This window comes from Watersipora subatra, chromosome 1 (genome assembly GCF_963576615.1).
Source record: "Watersipora subatra chromosome 1, tzWatSuba1.1, whole genome shotgun sequence".
NCBI classification, from domain to species: domain Eukaryota; kingdom Metazoa; phylum Bryozoa; class Gymnolaemata; order Cheilostomatida; family Watersiporidae; genus Watersipora; species Watersipora subatra.
In genome coordinates this window covers 24,967,680-24,988,914 of record NC_088708.1, presented here as the reverse complement: position 1 = coordinate 24,988,914, position 21,235 = coordinate 24,967,680, and the positions used below count along the sequence as shown (strand labels likewise).

Below are 21,235 nucleotides of genomic sequence, written 5' to 3'. Positions count from 1 at the left end.
GTGTAATAAAAATGTAATTTTGTATAAATTATAATGTTGAAATTATTTCTCATAAAATAGATAGTTAATTATAATAATTAGCACAAAAAATAAATTTAACGCAACAAAATTTCAGGTGAAAAGATGTTAGGCTGTGATTTAACACTACAATTTGTGAACAAAAATAAGTGCATATTCATTTAATATATGTGATGGTACTTAGGCTAAATTGCGCAGGAATGTGAGATCGTGACGCTAACTAGCCAACTGCTAAATAAACACGCCAATATTATTGACGGTTGGTAGTAACTAGTAAAATAGTTGGTTAAACGGTTTTTGCGGATTATTTAGTGTTAGCAATGACGATAATTTTAGTTTTGTTTTAATTAACTCAAGACATGCTTATATATCAGAGACTATCTTGTTATGGGTTTACTACTAGCTTAATCATATACATTGGAATCTGCCGATTTCGAGCACAACGCTATTTTGACCAGACCTTGTTGTGGCAGTTTATTTTTTACCTCAGGTTTGGTTGATTTGCTTTTTTTAGTAAGTAGTGTTAATACCTGTAAGGACAGCAATTTTCTGATTTTTATTTTGCAAGTATTTGCGAAAAAGATTGCACCAAAAATACAACTTCATGCTAGCGGTATTTAAAGTTGCGTATATGTATATAGTATGTTTTAATTATTGTTAGGCGTTAATTTTATGTATTTGTGTAGAGATAGTTTTTGCTACTAACATTTTGATCGTTTATTAATTATATTCGTTCCTTTTAATAGCTACTTCGTAATTCAATGGTGTTGGCCCCAGAAGAAGATGCTTCTAGCAGTCGGCTTGTTACGGAAAGGTTTCAAGGGTCTAAGACTTCAAGTGGCTGTGATAATATGATTCAAAATGGTTCTGATCAGGACTGTCATCGAAAGATTTTGCCATTTGCAGTAAGGCTGAATGATAACGCATTTGTTGATGATACTATGGATGCACACGAAACAGAAAAACTGGAACTCAAAGATGGTACAGTAGAGCGCACAAAGGACCACAAAAAAGCTAAAGAGAAGAAACACAGAAAACATTCTGATGTCCGCAAGCATAAATCGCACAAGGATCATAACCACAAAAAGGATAAACATAAATTGAAAAAGGAGTCTCCAAGTACAAACTCCAAAACACCATTAGACGAATCACATTGTAATCTCATCTCTAAAATCTCGCCAGACAATCATCTGCATGCCGACAGTGCTACATCTGGCAAGAATGTAGGCCAGGTGGAGACCAACACACCGATTGACAGTTGTACATCAAAACCTTCTTGCAGCGGTGATTTGAGTAAAGATGTGCACATGGAGCTACCACCAAAAGTGGAACCTATCACCATAAGACTTAACTCTGGTTCAACACACGTACTCAACAAGGATAGCCATATTAACACAAGTAAGTGGGTATGCTAATGTATTTCGTATGTTTGTCATACCTCTTACCTAGGTTGGATCTTTCCAAAAGGATTATTGAATTTATCACAGACAGTCGAGAAAAAGGGGTAGGGGACAGTGGGGCACGTTGAAACACACCAAAAATGTCTTGCTTGTTCACATCATTTTGAATTCTTACCTCGCCAACTAAAGAGCTTTCTAGGTCATCTTATGATATATCTTGATTGCATGAAATGAAAAGAACAGCGATTTAGGTAAGCCATGATTTTGTAAAATTTATTGATAAATTTTTGTTTTTTCATTTTTATATCCAAATTTAGAGAATTGCATATCTTTTTTGTGCATCATACCACGTTATCAAAAGTCAGTGAAGGCAGCTATAGACATGTTCTCTTCACAATGCACATACCAACTTCATGATGTTACATCACCCTGAGTTGGGACGAACATTATGGTTACTCAAAGTCATTTGGGGCACGCTGAAACACAAAGGATATGGGGCAAGTTGCAACATGTTTCAATAAAAAAATAGAGGGGCAAGTTGCAACATGTTTCAATAATAAAAATAGAGGGACAAGTTGCAAAATATCTCAAACTTGCTCCTCTATACTATACTAAGGGGAACAGCTTGAGCAACATACAAACCTTTATGATATAGCTAAAAGTTAATGATGAACATGTCCCATGATGAACACCTAAATTTCTGTACAATATTGATATCATGACTGCAAAAGCTAACATATAGAAAAATAAGTTTGGTCTTTATATCAACATGCATATATGTTTTGTTGTACTTTGGAAGTTTGTTTGTCGTGATTGTTGTACACAGTGTTCTGAAGTTCATAGCCAACTCTTTTCAAGTTTTTCTTGCTCAGATAATTAGTGGAAATTTGAATTGTTTGGCTGAAAATAAATTTCAAGAAAACACAATTCTAAAATTAAAATTTACTATGAAAGTCAAGGACGTTTCAACGTGCCCCATAGGCTGTTTCAACGTGCCCCATAGGCTGTTTCAATGTATCCCCTACCGGGGCATGTTGAAACACCAATTATGCAATGAATACTTTTGTGATATGTTCCAAAGTATACAACCAGCAAAATTGGGATTTGGCATACAGAGGTAAAACTTATTTCTGTATCCTATGGTATTATTTAAATTATATTTCAATATTTTAGTAAAACTTTATAGCCAAAAAGGCATTTTTCGTTGCATCGTACCCCACCCTCCCCTATTTACTCTTAAATATCATGGAAAAAATTGGAAAAAGGGAAAAATAGTAAATTGTGTTTTTATAAAAAAAAGCATAGCAAATTTTATTCGGTTAAGTTTTACAAGGAAAATATGGGTTTGTGTTGCTTATTAACCTTTCAATAAATTAAACTGTATACAATTAACCAGTTGATGCACTTTTGTCAGCTCTATTATACCAATTAGCATAGGTTTCAACACTTAAAATAACCAAAAGACCTACACTCATACTGTACTTGGAAGTTCATCCTATCCACCTAAACAACAAGGATTAGATTTATTGTTACAATTAGTCTGTATTTTGCTAAAGTATTTCGCTCACTCCAAATATTGGATGAAAAAAATTTTACTTGAAAAAGAAACTCCTACAATTTAAAGCTCCCAGAATGTGTAACCGTTATCTGTAATAAAGAGATAATCCTTTAATAGTACTATTTGCTAACAACAGACAATAACATCAAAGTTTAATGCCTACATTTTGTACATTATTTACCTACACACATTTACAACTTGACTATAAAGGTTTTGGGAAGGAGACAAAGTTCATGTCACCATTTGCTTGAAGTTGCCTCGTCTTCCTCTTTCTTGACTGTCAAATATTGAGGCTCAACTCTACTTGAAAGTTCTTTGACTATTATTAGATACTATAGCTAGTGGAACTGTCGAAGACACTATGATAGCTTTCGAAAAATACGTTGTTCTCTTAGTTTCAGTGGAAGTAGGTTAGTTACACCATAAAGAGATGGTAAGAAGCATAATAATTTGAATTTATTGTTCTATTTCAACTTTTGATATTAGTTTTAATGTATCGCTGGTATTTAGGGTGGACGGTGAAAACCATATTTTTTCCAGGGGTATTTGCCATCAACGGGGAAAACTGCAACCATCCTTCTTACGCAGTTACGAGTAACCATGTACATACAAAGGCTGTAGCTGAAAGGTGTAGGTCGTTTCTGTCAGGGAAAATTGTACATCATATGAGATTTTACAGAGTTTAGGAAATTAATTTTTACTGCTCTCTCTCCCTCTCTTCATGGCTGTGAGTGTTTTTGCGTTGTTTTTGTTATTACAAATTATCTCAAAGCTATTTTGGTTGTTTTGCTTGAAATTTGGTTTATATGATAAGAAATGTGTCATTTTCCTTCTTCATCATCTTGAATTGCGTCATTAAACCTAGTAGAACTGGTGTTTATTGTGGAAAAGATGATCTTAGATTTTTGGTGGGGCTGTGTGAAATTGGCTTCAATAAGTTAAATAAGCATTGCTATGAACTTGATTGCCAACTCTTATCTCATTGACTTGGTGCATATTATTGCGCTCATTGTTGCCAAACCACACAATGTAAAATAGCCAAACAAAAATAATACGAAGCCTGATTGCGCATACTCTTGCTCGGCATAAAAAGCATTTTTCAATAAATTATGTTATATACCGCATTTGCGTAAGTGTGATTCAGTTACATTTTTTATGCATTTGCAGTTCTCTGCATCAATTAGGCTTAATTATGTAATATATAGAAGTATAGTGTACCAGTGTCATTATACGATATGTACAGCAATTAGTTTCTTCCATTTTATGTTTAGGCTCTTAATAGATATGATTTGAAAAGATTAATTGTATGTAGAACAATGCTTTTTTAACAGACTCTATTGCAAGACCAGACCAATGTAGCTCAGACATCTACAAATCTGCAAAAGCATTGAAGCAAACTCATGAACATCATCACAAACGAAAAGACAGTAAAAGAAATAAGCATTCAGATAAGAAACGCAATCATAATTCTACGCAACAACAGAATAGACCTCAACTTAACGATTCCGGTGATACTACCCCAGACTACTCGGCTCATGCAGATTTGACATCAAATGGCCAAGCATTTACTCATGTTACCGAGGAGAAACATCCTAAGGTTGTGAAATCCAAACATGACTCACCCTCAAAGTTTCATATATCAAATTTTACATTGGATTCTCAAAAAACTGAGAAGGCTTCGAAAAAGATTCGAAAGGAGAAAGTTGAGACAAAAACTAGCCATGCTGTGCCTAAATTTAAACAATCCACTCCTAATCATATGATCTCATCATTGTATGGTACACACAGTCTTGAGTGTAAGCCAACTAGTCCGAAACGGGTGCGATATGACGAGACTTTAGGAGAATCTGTCAAAAGATTTAAGGTGACCTGTAAGTCAAGCTCTCGACCCAAGGAGTCTCAACATAGATTCCAGAGTGTCTTAAAGCTGGATAAATCTGTAAAATCAAAAGAATACAGCTACTTGCCTGAGTATCACATGATCAAACGTTATATATCGGCTGATATTTCTGGTGAGTTTGCTTCCTTGCTGCATGTTGAAGTTCATACAAATGGTGCAGGCCTGGTGTTGCATAGTTACCAGGATGAGATCGACCATTTACCAGAGGATAAGCAAAAGATTTTTGTCGATGAATACATGAAACTAGCATTCCTTGAAGATGAAACTGGAGCTGCTTATTTTGTAATGGCAATCGTTCATGGTTCGGCACGATCGTTTCCTGATCTCATTGACTACTTGGCTGAGAAACATTCGAACATGACCGCTAAAATGGGTGTGCTGGGTAAATCCGACATCGAGACCATGTCAATGTCAGATGTCAAGGAGAGAATATACAATAGTTATGATAGTGGCACCTACCGAGCAGGTCCACTTCTACAGCTCAGCCTTGTTGGTCTCGCACAAGAGGAGGTATGCTTTTAGTGTAATTTAGTTGTAGCTCAATTCTGCTTTTACATGAGTATCAGTTTGAACTGGTTACCATGTGGGCCAAGGTCATTTGATCACCATAACATGCTTCGCATAACTATTAAGATATTTGAAATAAATTCTCTTTAGGCATTTGCTAACATAATTTAGTTCATTAAAAGAAAATAGAATAAATTTGTGTCAGGAAATGGGTGTTTGTTAGTGTTGGCATTCTTAAATATGATTTACTACATTGAATTGACATAGCTTATTTTTGTCTATATCACCATCATAACTTGTCTTTATAATTATAACTCTCAAACCTAAAGAGAGTATTGGCAGAAAGTTGCTTTTGTAATGGCGGACAATATTGCAGGTTTTTATGATAACAAGCTAGTTACATTCTGCACAAATCACTTTAGTTTATAGAAGTGGCATGGTTTGAGAACACACATAGGTATTTCTGTTGGTGAACAATTCCGCTGCATTCTATAACATTGGTGTGTGCCTTCTATTAGCATCAATGGGTACACAACCTGGTGTTGCTTCTTACAAAGCTAACATATTTTTTCAAATACAAATTGGTTACATTCTTTTTGATCTCTCTCTCTCTTTCATCTCTTATGACTGTACCATAATCTTGCCTAGGTTGGAGGCTATCTGACAGATGTCCTAGATTTGCTTGAGTCAAATCTCTTTCTAAATGTGTCGATGCCATGGAGTACATTGTCTATCGCACATGGGATGCCAAGGCAGCACAGTAATGACGGACCTATATTATGGACACGACCTGGTGAACAAGTTGTTCCTACTGCAGACCTTCCAAAATCACCATTCAAAAGGCAAAAGAGGTATATGAATGTTTTGATTCACACTACATCCTTCATCTACTTTTGTTATATTGCTGGTGTTAGTGCACGACCACCCAGTTCTCGCTCCATCCTTTTGCAGCCGAGCCCCGACTTATGAAGTTAATCCATTCCAATATCTGCTTCATATGTCAAAATCGTCACATGTCGAAGTGAACATTTTGAATAGAAACTATTTGGTTTAATTCCCTCTGCAGCTCATGGTAACAGTAAATGTATGGCATTAAAACAAATGTATTACATAAAGCTGTAAAAAAATTACGCTCAAGCACTTAAATTATATGTAATAAGCTAAATTAATGAATCAGTAATAAATCAAAAATTGTTTTACTGGCATGTCTACTTTGCTGGAAACATAGGTGAACACAGATAGAGTTTTGGCGATACAGAAGACGGGCGGTGTGTAGACACAGGTGGTGATAGAGATATGAAGCTAGTTAAGTTGGACCACATGAATTTTGAATTGGCATAACTAAGTTATCTTATTTTTTATATTAATTTCTCTTATAGTTGATAATTGTTCATCATTCAGCCAAGCCGTCATATGTGGTCAAATTTCTCGTCATGACATACAAAAAATATTTTCAGCTATATCTAGTGTAAGTTACTTGGAATAATTATACTACTCACAATGTCACCAAACCTATGCCTTTCCCAGTTTACACTTATGTTCTTATGTTTCTAAGATATGGTGACAATAAAAACTCTTGACTGATTATTACTTTATTGGTAGTTTTTGTATTTAAATATAGTTCTTTTATTTTTTACATTATTTCATATAGTGCATTTGTTTTAATGCTATATGTATTTATTGGACATATTGATTGTTGTCATTTAGGCTCTAGCAAAATTTAAACAAAAGACAATGTATTCTTATAAGAATTTTGAAAGAGATTAATTTTGTATGTTGAGCTTTCACTGTAGTTAATCTGCTCCCTTCAGGCAAAAATCTGTAAAGTTTTCACTAACAACATCAGCATAGAACTTTGCATATTTTTTTTAGGACTTTTCTAGAACTATATGCAATTGAAAATCACGCTTTGAATGCATCTACTCGGTAATGGTTATCCTTCTCTTGTGTTTGTTAACTTTATGCTTGCTGCTGCATCTCTCTTGCAGTTTCTTCTCACTGCACTCTTAACAGTAACTTTAACCCTAATAGTCTATACATTGTACCTCCAATGTAAAACACCTAGTCTTTATTGTTTTTACATGTCTTTTTTGCAGTCGTGGCTCTAATGAGCTGAAAAACTTACAGATGTTTATGCCAAGGTCATCTGAGCCTAGGGAAACGCTTGTGGAAGACCGAACCAAGTGCCATGCTGACCACATTGGTCAAGGATTTGACAGACAAACCACTGCTGCTGCAGCTGTTCTTAAGGCTGTCCATTGTGGGCATAAGTGAGTATATGTAGGGTAGATGCTTATTGAATTGTTAACAGAGGCCTGATCTTAGCGTTTTACTAACTTAATAGAGTGATACCTTTTTTTTACTTTGATTTGATGTCAAATTAAAAATAGATTTTTTTTCTCAATCTACCCTTTTTGTGATACACTGACTAGGCAGTTTACTCCTGCCCATGCACTGCTTCACACAAGCCAAAAATATAGACTGATAATAATGGGTAGCCCGTAGCATCAAGTTACTTTTTAGTTAGCTCTGCAGGTAGTCGGCTACATAACTATACCTAATAACGATGATTTATGTTTGTTACTAACCTGCGCTGTTACTTGTTCTCAAGTAATAAGTCGTGCCATAAGAATATTATCTTTGATTGAAGCTAGTCAGTTTTTCATCCTGTAATAATTTTCTGAAAATGATTAAACTTTGCCACTCTAACATCTTCTTCAAAGATTGAATGCAATGCAACTGAATTTAGTAATCTGGCAAGAGCTGCGTAGTAGTAGTATTGTTTGCAGATATTGTAGGTTAGGCAACTTTATCTAATTCGGTTAATTTTTCCTAGATTGTTTTGGTAGGAAAATTTAGGATATGGTTAGTACCATCTACTTTCAGTTGGGCCTCTTAATACAGTCAAACCTCGACCAACAAAGTTAATCTATTCCGATAATTGCTTTGCGTGTCGATATTGAAATAATAGCAGTAAATATTCTTATAAACATATAATCTATGTTAATTCATTCTGAGGGATAGACTTGCCCATGTATGCTTCTGGTACCTACATACAGGTCTAACAGAAATGCGTTATATAAAATTATATTATCAAGTTACATGTAGATGTTAACCTTGTTACCTATTTAATACGTAATGTTAACACTGGTCATTTAGGGATCAATAATTTTAAAACTAAAAGAGAAGGTATTAAGTGAAATTTAAGAAATGTTTAACATTATACCAGCAACATGGAACAAAACAACGCAAAGGAGAACTGCATACATATGTATTGTTTAACAAACCTGCAATGTTTCAGAATTCAGTTTGAAAATGACTTTTCATGTCAAGGCAATTATTTTCCAAAGTTGCGCGTCAGATGTTAAACAATCTTTTATGTGGAGGTCACAGCAGGTTGAGATTTGACTGTATTGTTTATAAAATGTTTAGATCATTTATTCAAACTCTACATTCCCAGCCACCGTATAAAGCTTCCATGTCATTGAAAAAAATCATTCATCAGTTTGCGTTGAGCCAATGAAAAACATGTGTGCATCTCAAGATGACCGTAGTTTCGCTTTGCATAAATACTTTTTTATAGCTATTTTTCTTCACGATGATCAGACGCATTACAGCTATCACAGTTACGCGGGTTTCACAAATTGTAGTAGACAGTGAGTATTTATTATTAACAGTAATAATAATGCCGTAAGCTATAGTGATAGCGCTAATAGTTTGACTCAGAACATGCTCAACTTTTTAATCACGGTAGTATGAAGAGGGCAAAAATAGTCCAAACTCTTTCGCAAACTTAGTTGTGGCCTTTTTATGGCATCACTTAATGCAAAATTTAATGCTAATTGATTTGGTCAAGAGATATGAAAACTTATATACGCCAATGTCAAATATTTGGTTTTACCAAATATTTAATTGTATTGGTTAAAGAAATTACTTAGTAGCGAAAGAGTTAATGATATTGGTAACCATTATTGTTATATTATGCCTTTATTGCTTTTAGTTTAAGAGTCACTGTAAGACATTCATTTCCTTTTGTGGGTAAAATGACATATTTTTGGTAATATATTTTTAACTGTACTAGTGATACTATTAATGTAATTGCATTACCGTCATGGTATCCTACTATCAAACAATAGCTGCTGAACTCGGGTGTGCACACTCTTATCGTGTGAACAAAAGCTGTACAGAACAAGGCCAAATACACTGGTTCTGTTGCATTTTTTTTGATGTGCAAGCCATCGCTACTAGTATGGTTTGAGTTGTAGGTCTTCAAATTATGTAACTAGCATGAGGTCATTTCATGTGCTTTCAATCAGAGTTGTAAGCCGACCCCTTAGTACGGTAATTATCTTATCCAGCACATGCCGTAATATTCCGTAATAGACATTTGCTTGTTATAGAAAATTTAGATGGAGAGACCATGCAAAATTACACAATACATTTACCTGATGAAAATAATGTAAACCTATAAAGAAAACTGTCACGTTAATATTATTGCCAAAGTGACAACGATGTAATGGAGAACTACACAAAAACCTAGTTTAAATTATATATTTGTACTTCGTATGTTTATAGAACACGTATTGTTTCTGTCGCTAGAGATTTGCACCATAGGCCAACTACCTACGTTCGCTGAATTTCGTTTATAATTCCTGCTGCATAAAAAAATTGTTACAATAACTTGGTTGCAGTAATAACTAGTTATAAATTAATGTGAAAATTTGCATTTGGCAATAAACTTACCAAGTGTTGTTTTGCAATAATAGAAAATTTATGATAAAAGATTTCAGCAATAGTTTGCCATAGGTTGTTCCTATTCATCATGTGTATGTCACCAAAAGTTATGTTTCGTTACACATTAAAATTCAGTTTTGTCGGAAAGAAAAACAAACATTTAAAAATTCTAATAAATTTTTTAAATTCACAAAAATAGATGCAACACATGAGTAACAACATAATTATCATCCCACGACAAAACACCAAACACGAGCGAAGCGATTGTTGGGAGCTTTATGATAAATGCACTCATCAACAAATTTAACCATTTTTCAATGGAGTCGTTTAACTATAATAACAATACAAAACACATATAAATCTATTTAAATATGTTACCAAGTCTTTATTATTTGTAGACAATATCCTAAACCTTACCTATATGATCGGATTATATACAAATAGTCAGATTAATTTGGCCTGAAATCGCAATAAAACACTTGAAAAGCTTTTTTAAATCGTAATTAAGACCGGCCAACGATACGCCAATAAAGCCGTGCGACAGATAGTAGAACTATTAAGCTGTGCGCATTTCATGAGAAAAACGTGCTCATTTCACCAGTCTATGACATTGTTTAATTGCCGAAGGTTTCTAACATTTTTCCGTTTTTAATATCTTGCAAAAATATTTAATTATAAGAATAGTTATTCGATTTTATAAAATTAATTATAAGAATAATTTTTCGAATTTATTCGAAGGTTTCTGTAATAAACGTAGACCGTTTGAGGCGTAGACCGATTTACAGGTACGAAATTGTGGTACACAGTTTATCAGCCAGATGTTTTTTGTCCAATTACCGAAGGTTTCATTAAATTATTTAAAACGTTAGCCAAAATTCTTTACACCTTATGTACAAGCTAGGGCCAAACTACAATGCCCCTCTACGACGAGAACATTTTTTTATTTTGCTCCAGTTTGAAGAAAACTTTCAGACGCCTGAACGCTCATACTCGCTTTCTGTTAAAGATCGCTATCAAAATCATTCTACATTCAACACAACCAACTTTCAAACTGTGCATATTACGCAGAAGCTTGCCATTTTACTTCTAATATTGCATTTCAGAGTTATAATAAACATACATGTATTTCCTTATTGTTGTTGTTAAATTACATACATTACAGTAGGTTAGGCCTACAGCTTTAATTAATATTTATTTTATTGTTGTAAAACATAGGTTTGAGATAGTAGTAGATTAGATGTGATTTTTTTCACCGTTTTTGCATAATTGACTTTTTAAATTTAATTTCAAAACAACTTGACAACTACCATGGACATACAACTTCCCAGAACACCACGTCGTGGCCAACGCAGTGGCCGGTCACGTGTCTCTCAGTTATTACAGCTTAGTAGGAGGATAAATAGGTCTTCACAGCAACCATCAAAATCAAATGCTAATGTTCAACAACACGCTACTCAAATTAATAACAACAACTCATTTGATACAGAGAATTCTTTAGTAGATGTAGGCGATGTAAATGACACGGACTTGGCAACCCCTTGGTTTCCAGATGATGACCATGATTTTATGGACATCATTGACCATGAAAATATTGCACAAAACAATATTGCTCCTCCCAATGCTGCCCCCCCCCCCCCTTTCATCACATTCCTTATTTTCAAGAACTGCGTAACAACTTTCTAGGCAGACTTGACAACAACATATAACAGCTCACATGTACTGGATGTAATGAGAAGCATGCATTTACGCTATACTCTGTCAATTCCTGCTGACAACTACTTTTTCAACAACCAGCACTACCATTTCATTTTTCCATTATCACCTATTCCATTATCAGGTTGTGGGCTGTATGGCAGGGGAATTTCTAGTGGTTAACATGTTACTTAAACTCAGCAGCAGCAAAGAGAAAATGTTGAACTACAATTATCCAGTAGCAACTGTTCACTTCTACACTTACTGCTACTTAGAGATGAAACTGCAGGCATTCTTCAACATGTATTGTGCTAAATGTAACAGTTTGCAGCCTGTAATGAACATGTTTCAATTAACAATCCATATTTGGTGTTGCAGATCACATGGAGACAGGGTTGTTAAAGATGTGATAGCATTTAGCGCCGACAGCTTTCTCAATGTAGTTAATAAGCTACAATTAGATCTGCATGAACCACCAGTCTCTCAGGTACATGTCTTCTCAGAACGCTTATTGCTGTTTGTTGTACTTTTCTCCAGTGCGTGTTCTCCCACAATGTGTATAAATAGGCATTAATGGTTTTTAGGTGTATATTTGTAATAATAATTTTTTAGTGTGTCAGCTGGGTTGAGGATGCTAAACTCAACCAACTGCGCAGAGAGGGAGTGAAGTATGCTCGCATCACATTAAGGGATCACGATATATATTTTATTCCTCGAAATGTGGTGCATCAGTTTCGCACAGTTTCTGCTGTGACAAGTATAGCTTGGCATGTGCGACTAAAAGAATATCACCCGGACTTAGTCGCTCAACTAACACAAGAAAAGGCAGCAGCTGCAAAAAATCAAAATGATCAGTTACAAGAAAAAAAAACCTGCATTGAAAATTTAGAAGTTGCTTCATCGCCTGGGAAGTTTTTTCAAAAAGCAGAAAAAGTCCGACAAAACAAGACAGAGAAACATCACAGTGAAAATGGCAAGCATTCAAAAGAAGCGGGGTCCAAAAAGCTACCTAAGGATGGACTAAAACGCATGATGCAAGAGGATCCAAGGTCAAGTATACTAGCCAAATGGGTTAAGGATGACGAATCTCATACGAAACACCAACAAAGGACTGAGAAAATGAATGGAAACGCAATTGAAGCTAAAAACTCCAATTGCGAAGCGAAACTGCATTTCAAGGGTGATTTGAAAATTCATACTGAGGATGAAGCAAGACTGCAGTTGAAAGAAGGAAAGGTTCAGACGACTCATGAAGCAACTGCATCCTCTCAAGACAAACCAAATGTACAGTCAATAGATTTGCCTTCAAGAGAAGAGCGAATTCGCTCAAGGGATGGAGAGAAAATGCATTCGACGGATGAAGCAAAATTTCCCTCGAAAAGTGACCGAAAAGTACATTCTGAAAATGACTTGCGTCTGCATCAGAAACACGGGAGCCCACAACAGGTCAATGATCAAGCGAGGCTGTATGGAGTAAATGAGAAGGGTGATGCTGGCAGCTGCTATACAGAGGTCTATAAAAAAGATAGTAGTGATGCCGATTATTCCATTACTCCTGATGGTTAGCAAGGGTGTTCATTGTAAAAACAAAAATTCAGGGCAATTAATTTCAGCAAACATGTTCATAGCGATTTATTTTTTTAAGTTAACGTTTTGTCATTATGCCTAGATGTAAATAGTGTAACATTTGCTTGAAGTTATAATTCCGATGTTTATAATTCTAATAATGTAAATGTGTACTATCATGCAAAGGGAACTCAATGCATGAATTCTTTATTTAATTCAGCCAGTTTTATATTTATAAATACATTAACATTATTGCAGAATGATTTACCAACATAAAAATACTATCTTCTTGAAAATTTGTGGTGAATGAACTAATGAATCAGTAAGAGACAAAATATAAGTGAGAGTTGAAGAACAACAATGAGCTTGAAATGGCTCCAGACCTACAATATCAAACTACTGCAAATAATCATATCCCAAACAAAGTTTTCTGTCCACTGCCAAGAATGCTTTATGAGAGCTTTTGATGGAGTGTTTCTATTCACCATATTTGGAATTCCCTAATCTCGCTAATGATCTGGGAAGCTCGTTGTAATGCCTGAAAGTAAAACAGTATTAGTAAATTATTTTTTAATACGCAGCAAAGAAATTGAAAGAAATTGCAAATTTTACCTTGAGCTGTAGGTTGAGAGGCTAAATTAGAGTAGAAGTTCAAAACTGTTGCAAGTACTTTTCTTCTCACCAGATATAAGGTATAGACTACCATATCACCAATCAAATGGCAAAAGCAGTGTGATCTCTACACTTAATTGATGTTATTTAATTATTGTTTCAGGATTTGTGCTTTTATTAACAACTAACACATTGTGATAAAAATGTCGCACATGAACAATGGAAGACTTACTTTTTTACAGATTCTATCATCACGGCGCTAAGCCTGTAAAATTTATTTTGCAATCAAGGCCTTTTGAAAATACAATTTTTGAACGTTATTTTTTAACCAAAATAGTTTTAATTTGGAATATGGTCATACTGGGCTTATAGACAATTCAGATGATAAAAGGAAATTGAGTCTAACTCGCAGCTAATGTGCTGATATGTAAATTCACAGTTTTAGGGAATTGTAATTTTGATTCAGCTTATGCATCCTGATTCAGAAGGTGTGTGAAATTTAATTACGCACTTGGTTTAAATACAACTACACAATTTACAGAAGTATTCCTAAATACTCAGGCAGTTCAAGGATTCAATTTTATAACATACTAGGTGAATTCCCGGGTAATAAAAAATTTTTTGCACAGAAAACTTATTTTTATTTAGTGTATAACAAGAGTTAGAATGATCATTCTAACTTTCAAACTTTAATCATGAGAAAAGTGTTTTGTGCAATTCAAATAAATTGGGAAAAAAATAAAACAACTAAGGGTTTTCAAACCTTTTCAAACAACTGCCACTTTTAAATTTCATATCTTGAAACAAGTGTTTTGTGCAATTGAAACAAATTGAGAGAAAAATAAAGCAACTGTATAGGTGTTTAAATATAAATTATTTTAACTCATATCACCCAATGAATCCATTGTAGCAAAATGGGTTAGCTCGTCACCTGTGAGCTTGAGGTTCTGATATCAAATCTTCTGCGATACGAGTTTTTCATTGCTAGATTTTAATCGCTATAGCTGGACAGACATCGACAAACTTTGTGATTTATATATATATATATATATATATAGGCAGATGAAACCGCAATAAATGCATGTCTACATTCCCATTTTAACTCGAACGATTTACAACAAGAAAACCCTCTTCAACTGCTTCTAATGTGACTAAAGGTGAAAAACCAGAGTTCACCATTTTGTTTGTGATTAATTCACTCGATGTTATTAATCATTTTCATACAAATTTGAGGTTTCAACAGCGCAAGCTATTAACCTGTTTGAACTGTGAGTGTTTATTGTTCTGCTAACAAAAATAAAAAATAAACCAGAAAAATGAATAAAGTAAAAACTCAAGTCCCTCGAAATTCAAGGTCTCCATACAGAATGTAAAATTAATTATCTATAAGAAAATGAGTGTAGCTCTCTGCATTGTAAAAATTCAACTGAATCCAACAACATCCCTATGCAAATCCTAACACGTTAGTATAGCAAAGCTTTTTAACAGCAATTTCATTGCAGGAATAAAGAGGTAGCTACATAATACAAAAATATTGAGCTATTTTGATATATTCCCTTAGTAATATTGGAAAACATGGACAAGCAATCCGCTAATTTGGCTAAAAATTATATTTTTTAATTCTTCATACCATTAGTTTACATACTGTATGTACCCTAAATAGTTGCAATTAACATTTAATTGTTTGGAATGATTAAACGAAAAGCAACTGACTGTATGATGAGGCTAACATTATTATAATATTCCAATTAGGATAGAGTGAACTAGGAATTTAAGTGTACATATAAATTAACCATCAATGTTTATATAAGTTATATGGCAATCTGTAAAAGCACAAACGCTTTTAAATTTCCAACAAACAATTGCATACTTTATGTTTTGTTGTTTTTAAAACTTTGCTAGCTATCAAAATATTAAAATAGCAAAAAAACTTACACAAATCCATTTTTACTGAAAGGTACAAAAGAAGATGCTTCAGAATAAGATTAATACAGTAGATGCTCCTATAACCTATACTTCCTATAACTTAAACTCCACATAATGTTAAAAAAATGTATGTAAAGTTTTTGCTTCGTACTACGTAAAAGATTCCATGGAACCTAAAGTGTAAAATCGTGGCGAGTACTCAAATTCAAATTGAACAATAATAATCTTGTAATTAGCCTTAAAATTTTGCTCTCTTTATTTCACCGCACTTGTGGGCAAAAGGACAAACGTATAGCGTTATCTCTATTATATATACATATAGTTCACCATGACAGATCATCGGATGTTTCAACAAAACAGAGAGAATAAGTAGCTGCGCAATTGTTCATAAATACTTAAACGTGATCAATTGGTACAGGTGTTACACCGCCGGTCTACCACTCTCAATGTCACAAGTAGGAGTATTGTTGAAATTTGTCTTTTACCCTAACCTTGACCCCCCTGAAGACAGATACACGACCAACAGGTAGACACTGCTCTTATTAGAGTGACAATATATTTTTGTTTTACTTTATTGTAGACGTATAAAATATCTGTTATTAGTTTTCCTTTGCAGAATAGAGTTTGCTGTCTAAAAAAAATAAACAAATCTCTGTAAATGGATGTCAAAAATGTGCTTAACTTATTATAAAATTATCCCATCCCAATCATGAACCATAAAACAAGTGAAAGTTTTAATAAAAAGGAGAAAAGTTGTCGATGCAAACCAATAATACTGTAGTTACGGTACAGTCCACAAATTAAAAGAGTTAAGTCAAGGTTATCCTTTTTGCATGGCCGAAGAGGCAAGTTTGAAAAGACCTTGGAATGGATTAGATAATTTACATGTATTTTACGGTTCGTATAATGTGAAATCCCTATAATGTAAACATAACTGGGACGGATTATTTACATCATAGGAGCGCCTACTATAATATAAAACATGTACATCGTAAAATTCCGTTGTCAAACGAATAGCTGAAATTTACCAGTGATTGATACAACATTCAAAATGAGACTAAGTCAAATAATGAGCAAAACCTCTTGCACAGATTTCAAAAACCAATTTGATTGAGAATTACCCTAAAGCCGTCAGACGGCAATAAAATTTTGCAAAATGTGTGGCAGACACCACTGTCGCACATTAACACGGACTAAAAAAGCTCAACTAACGCTCCAAATCAAATATTTATGTTGCCAAGGATGATTGATTGCCCATAGAGAGCTGACAATATAATAGGTGACTCTTTGTGTTTGTGTGAAGGGGTAAGACGATGCTGCAACTCACTTGTAACATCTCAGTGACTTCCTGTCGCCTTGATGTGACGGCTTCAGACTCAGTTAATAATCGCTCTATTTCCTCCTTCTTATAAAGCTGGCTTACAAGCTCACTCTGGATATGGTCCTGCACATGGTTGACCAGGAAGTGCATAACGGCTTTTGGCACAGCATCTTGTATGCTCTTGCGTATGATTAGAAAGTATGAGCGAATCAGCTTTTCTACAAATATGATTCGCTTGTTACATAGTTGAGCAACCAACAGAGATATCTCGGCTGACAAATATCCTTAGCCAGAGGTATAAGTGGTTAAGAGTGAGCAAACAGTATAATTGAGTAAGACATTACACAATCTACAAGTCTCACGCGATAAAACAGCCATTAGCAAGATACAACTCAACATAAGCCAGCTCTCCACAGATTAGCTTCTCAGTAAAATTCCCCATACCTATAACTTCGCAGTCCCTCTGCTCACGAGCAGTCAGCTTCCTGCTCGATCCTTGAAGTGGAATATCTGGTAAAAGATTCACCCCAACAGAAGCAGACTTCGAGCTGTCCATTGGTTTCCTTGCAAATTGTGGACTAGAAGGTTGCGGGCTAGCGTCACCTCCACCATTCACTTCCGACTTGCCTTGCTGACTTCTGTTCCAAATACGATTCCATGTACCACCTTGTTCAGAACTTGACGGGGCCGAAGTCGGCAGCATCTACAAAGTTTAACGAGTATGAGCTAACACTAAAAACATTGCCAAAAAATGCATACTTTCCAGCATTTCTGCAGTCACTAAGAGCTTTGACATCAGAAGCTGAGAGTGGTCTGTTTGTGAGTGTATGTACAAAAATAGTAAGAATAAGCCTCCACTCAGTTGGAGCATTCTGTTAAGGCATTAAGTATAACAGTATTAACAAAGAGTGGTTCCACTTGTGATGCTGCAAGTCATGTCATTATAAAAATGTCACATGAAAATATAATGACAATTCTTCGCCAGGCAAGTGGGGTACAATTTAAGTGAACCAAATTCATTTAAAATGACAACCAACTCGAAATTGACAAAGAAATATACAAGTAAATATACAATATAACACGTAAGGAAACCTTTGATCTCATCTAATGTGCAAACATTTTAGCCTCCCTCCTATCCACATAATATGGAAACAAGAACAAAACCCATGAAACACGAATAGACTGCTTTAAAAAATGGCTGTTGGTTTTCATGTCACAGATGACCATGTCACAGGTGAAAAGTTTGTAATGAAACTATACAGACACAATATTTTAAATATTCGGAGCCGAACTAGCACTGCGTATAGCCATTCTATGAAATGCTATAATTACTAAATCTGTGAAAGCTATAAAAAACTTTAACCAGTAACAAATTAAAAATAATCTGCAACTTCAAACTTTACCTCGTCGTGTACTGGCTGCCATCGAGTTACACTCCATGGTGTCTAGAATAGCAGGATGTTTATAGTTTATAGATGAACAACACACATTCCAAAGTAGAAACTTATATGCATGTAGAGTAGTCCGTTTTGGCTGACCATAAAAGCACTTCCAAAGGTGCACTATCTAATGATAGCACCATCTAATAATAGCACCATATATCACTATGATGAAGCAGCTCGAGAGCTAAATGTCATTCTAAGTCACAAAGCTTAGCAAGTAGACCTCTGGCCACAAATTTAAAAGATCTTACATAGTACCAACATATGATACTAATCCGTTCCAATATTTGCTTTCTTTTATGCTGAAAAAGCCGTATGCTTGTATGAGAACACATTGTATGTTGTATAACTTATTATAACACATAGTACCATGATAAATACTTCTAATAAATACTGATAACATTAAAACTAATCACTACGTAAAAGACTAAATGTTGAAAGTGGAACTATACATAAAAAAATTAAATTAATATAATATAATAAGAACGAATAAAAAAGTTCTCATTGTTACTATACCCTAATGACACCTGAACAGAAGTAAGGCTCAGCAAAGCTTATGTTTGATGGTAGATTGAGTGATAGAAATATGCAGCATAACATATGCTGCATTAACTAATGTTCTGATTAACTAATTTATTTATTCATCAATCTCACATTTTATTTTCGATTTTTATCAGCTTCTTCACTTTGACTTACAAAGCTGTAATCTTTCAAAAACCTAAAACATGTTGAAAATTACCTTTTACGTTGAAGCATGTACTTGATCAAATTTTACAATATACTGTATATCAAAAAATGTGTCTGTAGTGATGTTCCAAGTAGAGGTTTGATGGTAATTATTGGTATTTGAGATTTTTATTATTGTTTTGACTCTTAAATGAATGAAACAAAATACAAGTGGAACGCTTAAAATGGATTAAATCTGTATATTGGGGTTTAACTGTACGGATTTGCCTCCACTGACCTACTGATTGTACAATGTGCTAATGACTGCATATACATGTACAGGAGACGCTCCTATAACGTAAATTCCAGACAACGTAAAAAATTTAAGCAAAGTATTCGCTTTGAACTACATAAAAAATTCCATATAACGTAATGCGTCAAATAGGGGCAACTTTTCAAATTCAATTTGAATGATAACATATCTCGTCGCACTTGTGAGAAAAAGCGATGTGCGTATAACGTAATATCTATTATATACACAACTTCCATGACATTTTAGTTCGTCGTGATAGATCGTCAGATGTGTTGACAAAACAATGAATAGGTAGCTGCGCAATTATTAATAAATACTTAAACTCAATCGATTGGTGCAGGTGTTACAACGTCGGTCTACCAATCTAAATGTCAAGAGTTGGGAGTATCGCTGAAAGCTCCCTTTTATCCTAACCTTGACTTGGATACCGATAAACGACTAACAAGTAGACGCTACTCTATTTATAGTAAAATATGTTTGTTTTCCTTTATTGTAGACAAAATATTTGTTAATAGTTTTACTTTCCAGAATAGACTTTGCCGTCTAGAAAAATGGCCGTTGATGTGCGTTCCTGTCTAGAAAAATGGCCGTTGATGTGCGTTCCTGTCTAGAAAAATGGCCGTTGATGTGCGTTCCCGTCAATTTTTTGTAAACTTATCGCAATCATAGTCTACTAAACCAGTAACATTTATCAAAAAAAGGAGACAAGTTGTTGATGCAAACTAATAATACTGCAGTTATGGTACAGCCAACAAATTAAAATGTTAAGACTAGTTTTTTCTTTCTGTATGGCCAAAGGGATGAGTTTGGAAAGATCTTGGAACAGATTAGGCAATTTACATATATTTAACTGTTCTTATAACATAAAATCCCCATTACGTAAACATGACTAGATTATTTACGTCGGAGCGTCTCCTGTAGTCGCAACACTACAAATTTACATACTGTATATAGAAAAAAGTTGAAAAACCGGAATGTTTTAATACTTAGACCAAAGCTAAAGAGATTTTACATTTTCTGTAATTTGTATTGTTTAAATAATTTGCATTGTTTAAACAAAAAAACAAGAAAAATGCATTTAGCTAGTTAGGTAGCAAAACACTATTGCTATTGATAGACAACATCTTGCAATAAGCCTGAATTTCTTAACAAAACATGTCCAAATACATGTATTTAGGTAGAATGAAAACGCGCGAAAATATGTACTTATATTGCGTTAGTGATAAGATTAGTTTTTTGTGACAGATACCAAAGTGTTAATAATACATTAAGCATTATTAATTATTAATGAATTAAGCACTATAATGCTTAATGCATTAATAATGCATTAAGCATTATAATGCCAACATATTTAAGTTTTGGAGTAAATAAATCCAATAGTCAGTTACTATAACAAAGAAAGCTTACAGTTTGTTATTGACCCGCATCATTATTGTTTCATGAGAAAATGACCTACCCTAGCTTATAGTAAAGTTGTTTGCCCCATAGCTATTTCCATAGAATGTGTATATTTTGCTGCTGCCACTCCTCCTTTGAAGCAGATAGGCACTAATAATTCAAGCTGTGATTTTGTTAATTTG

The 21,235-nt window shown here is 34.3% G+C and overlaps 2 protein-coding genes across 4 annotated transcripts in view; one reads left to right on the top strand and one right to left on the bottom strand.

Moving 5' to 3' along the window:
• Positions 1-222: 222 nt before the first annotated feature.
• LOC137410032 (lysine-specific demethylase 9-like) overlaps positions 223-21,235 on the top strand; it is a 22,152-nt gene continuing 1,139 nt past the window's right edge. Inside the window, exons 1-7 of one of the 2 annotated variants that reach the window (XM_068095648.1) lie at positions 223-277; positions 765-1,416; positions 4,308-5,386; positions 6,032-6,234; positions 7,480-7,653; positions 12,188-12,296; positions 12,422-13,635. In XM_068095648.1, the coding sequence (XP_067951749.1) occupies positions 780-1,416; positions 4,308-5,386; positions 6,032-6,234; positions 7,480-7,653; positions 12,188-12,296; positions 12,422-13,375 (3,156 nt within the window). In that variant the 5' untranslated portion in view covers positions 223-277; positions 765-779 and the 3' untranslated portion in view covers positions 13,376-13,635. Of the gene's footprint in view, positions 278-764; positions 1,417-4,307; positions 5,387-6,031; positions 6,235-7,479; positions 7,654-12,187; positions 12,297-12,421; positions 13,636-21,235 lie in introns of those variants that run through there. The other variant, XM_068095650.1, reaches the window with a different exon arrangement.
• The window catches only part of LOC137410054 (dynamin-1-like protein), a 26,121-nt gene continuing 18,662 nt past the window's right edge, over positions 13,777-21,235 (bottom strand). For both annotated transcript variants that reach the window (XM_068095653.1, XM_068095651.1), the window contains exons 12-14: positions 17,679-17,937; positions 17,241-17,452; positions 13,777-13,913 (exon numbers count right to left, since the gene is read on the bottom strand). In XM_068095653.1, coding sequence (XP_067951754.1) covers positions 13,857-13,913; positions 17,241-17,452; positions 17,679-17,937 — 528 coding nt within the window. In that variant the 3' untranslated portion in view covers positions 13,777-13,856. The remainder of the gene's footprint in view (positions 13,914-17,240; positions 17,453-17,678; positions 17,938-21,235) is intronic.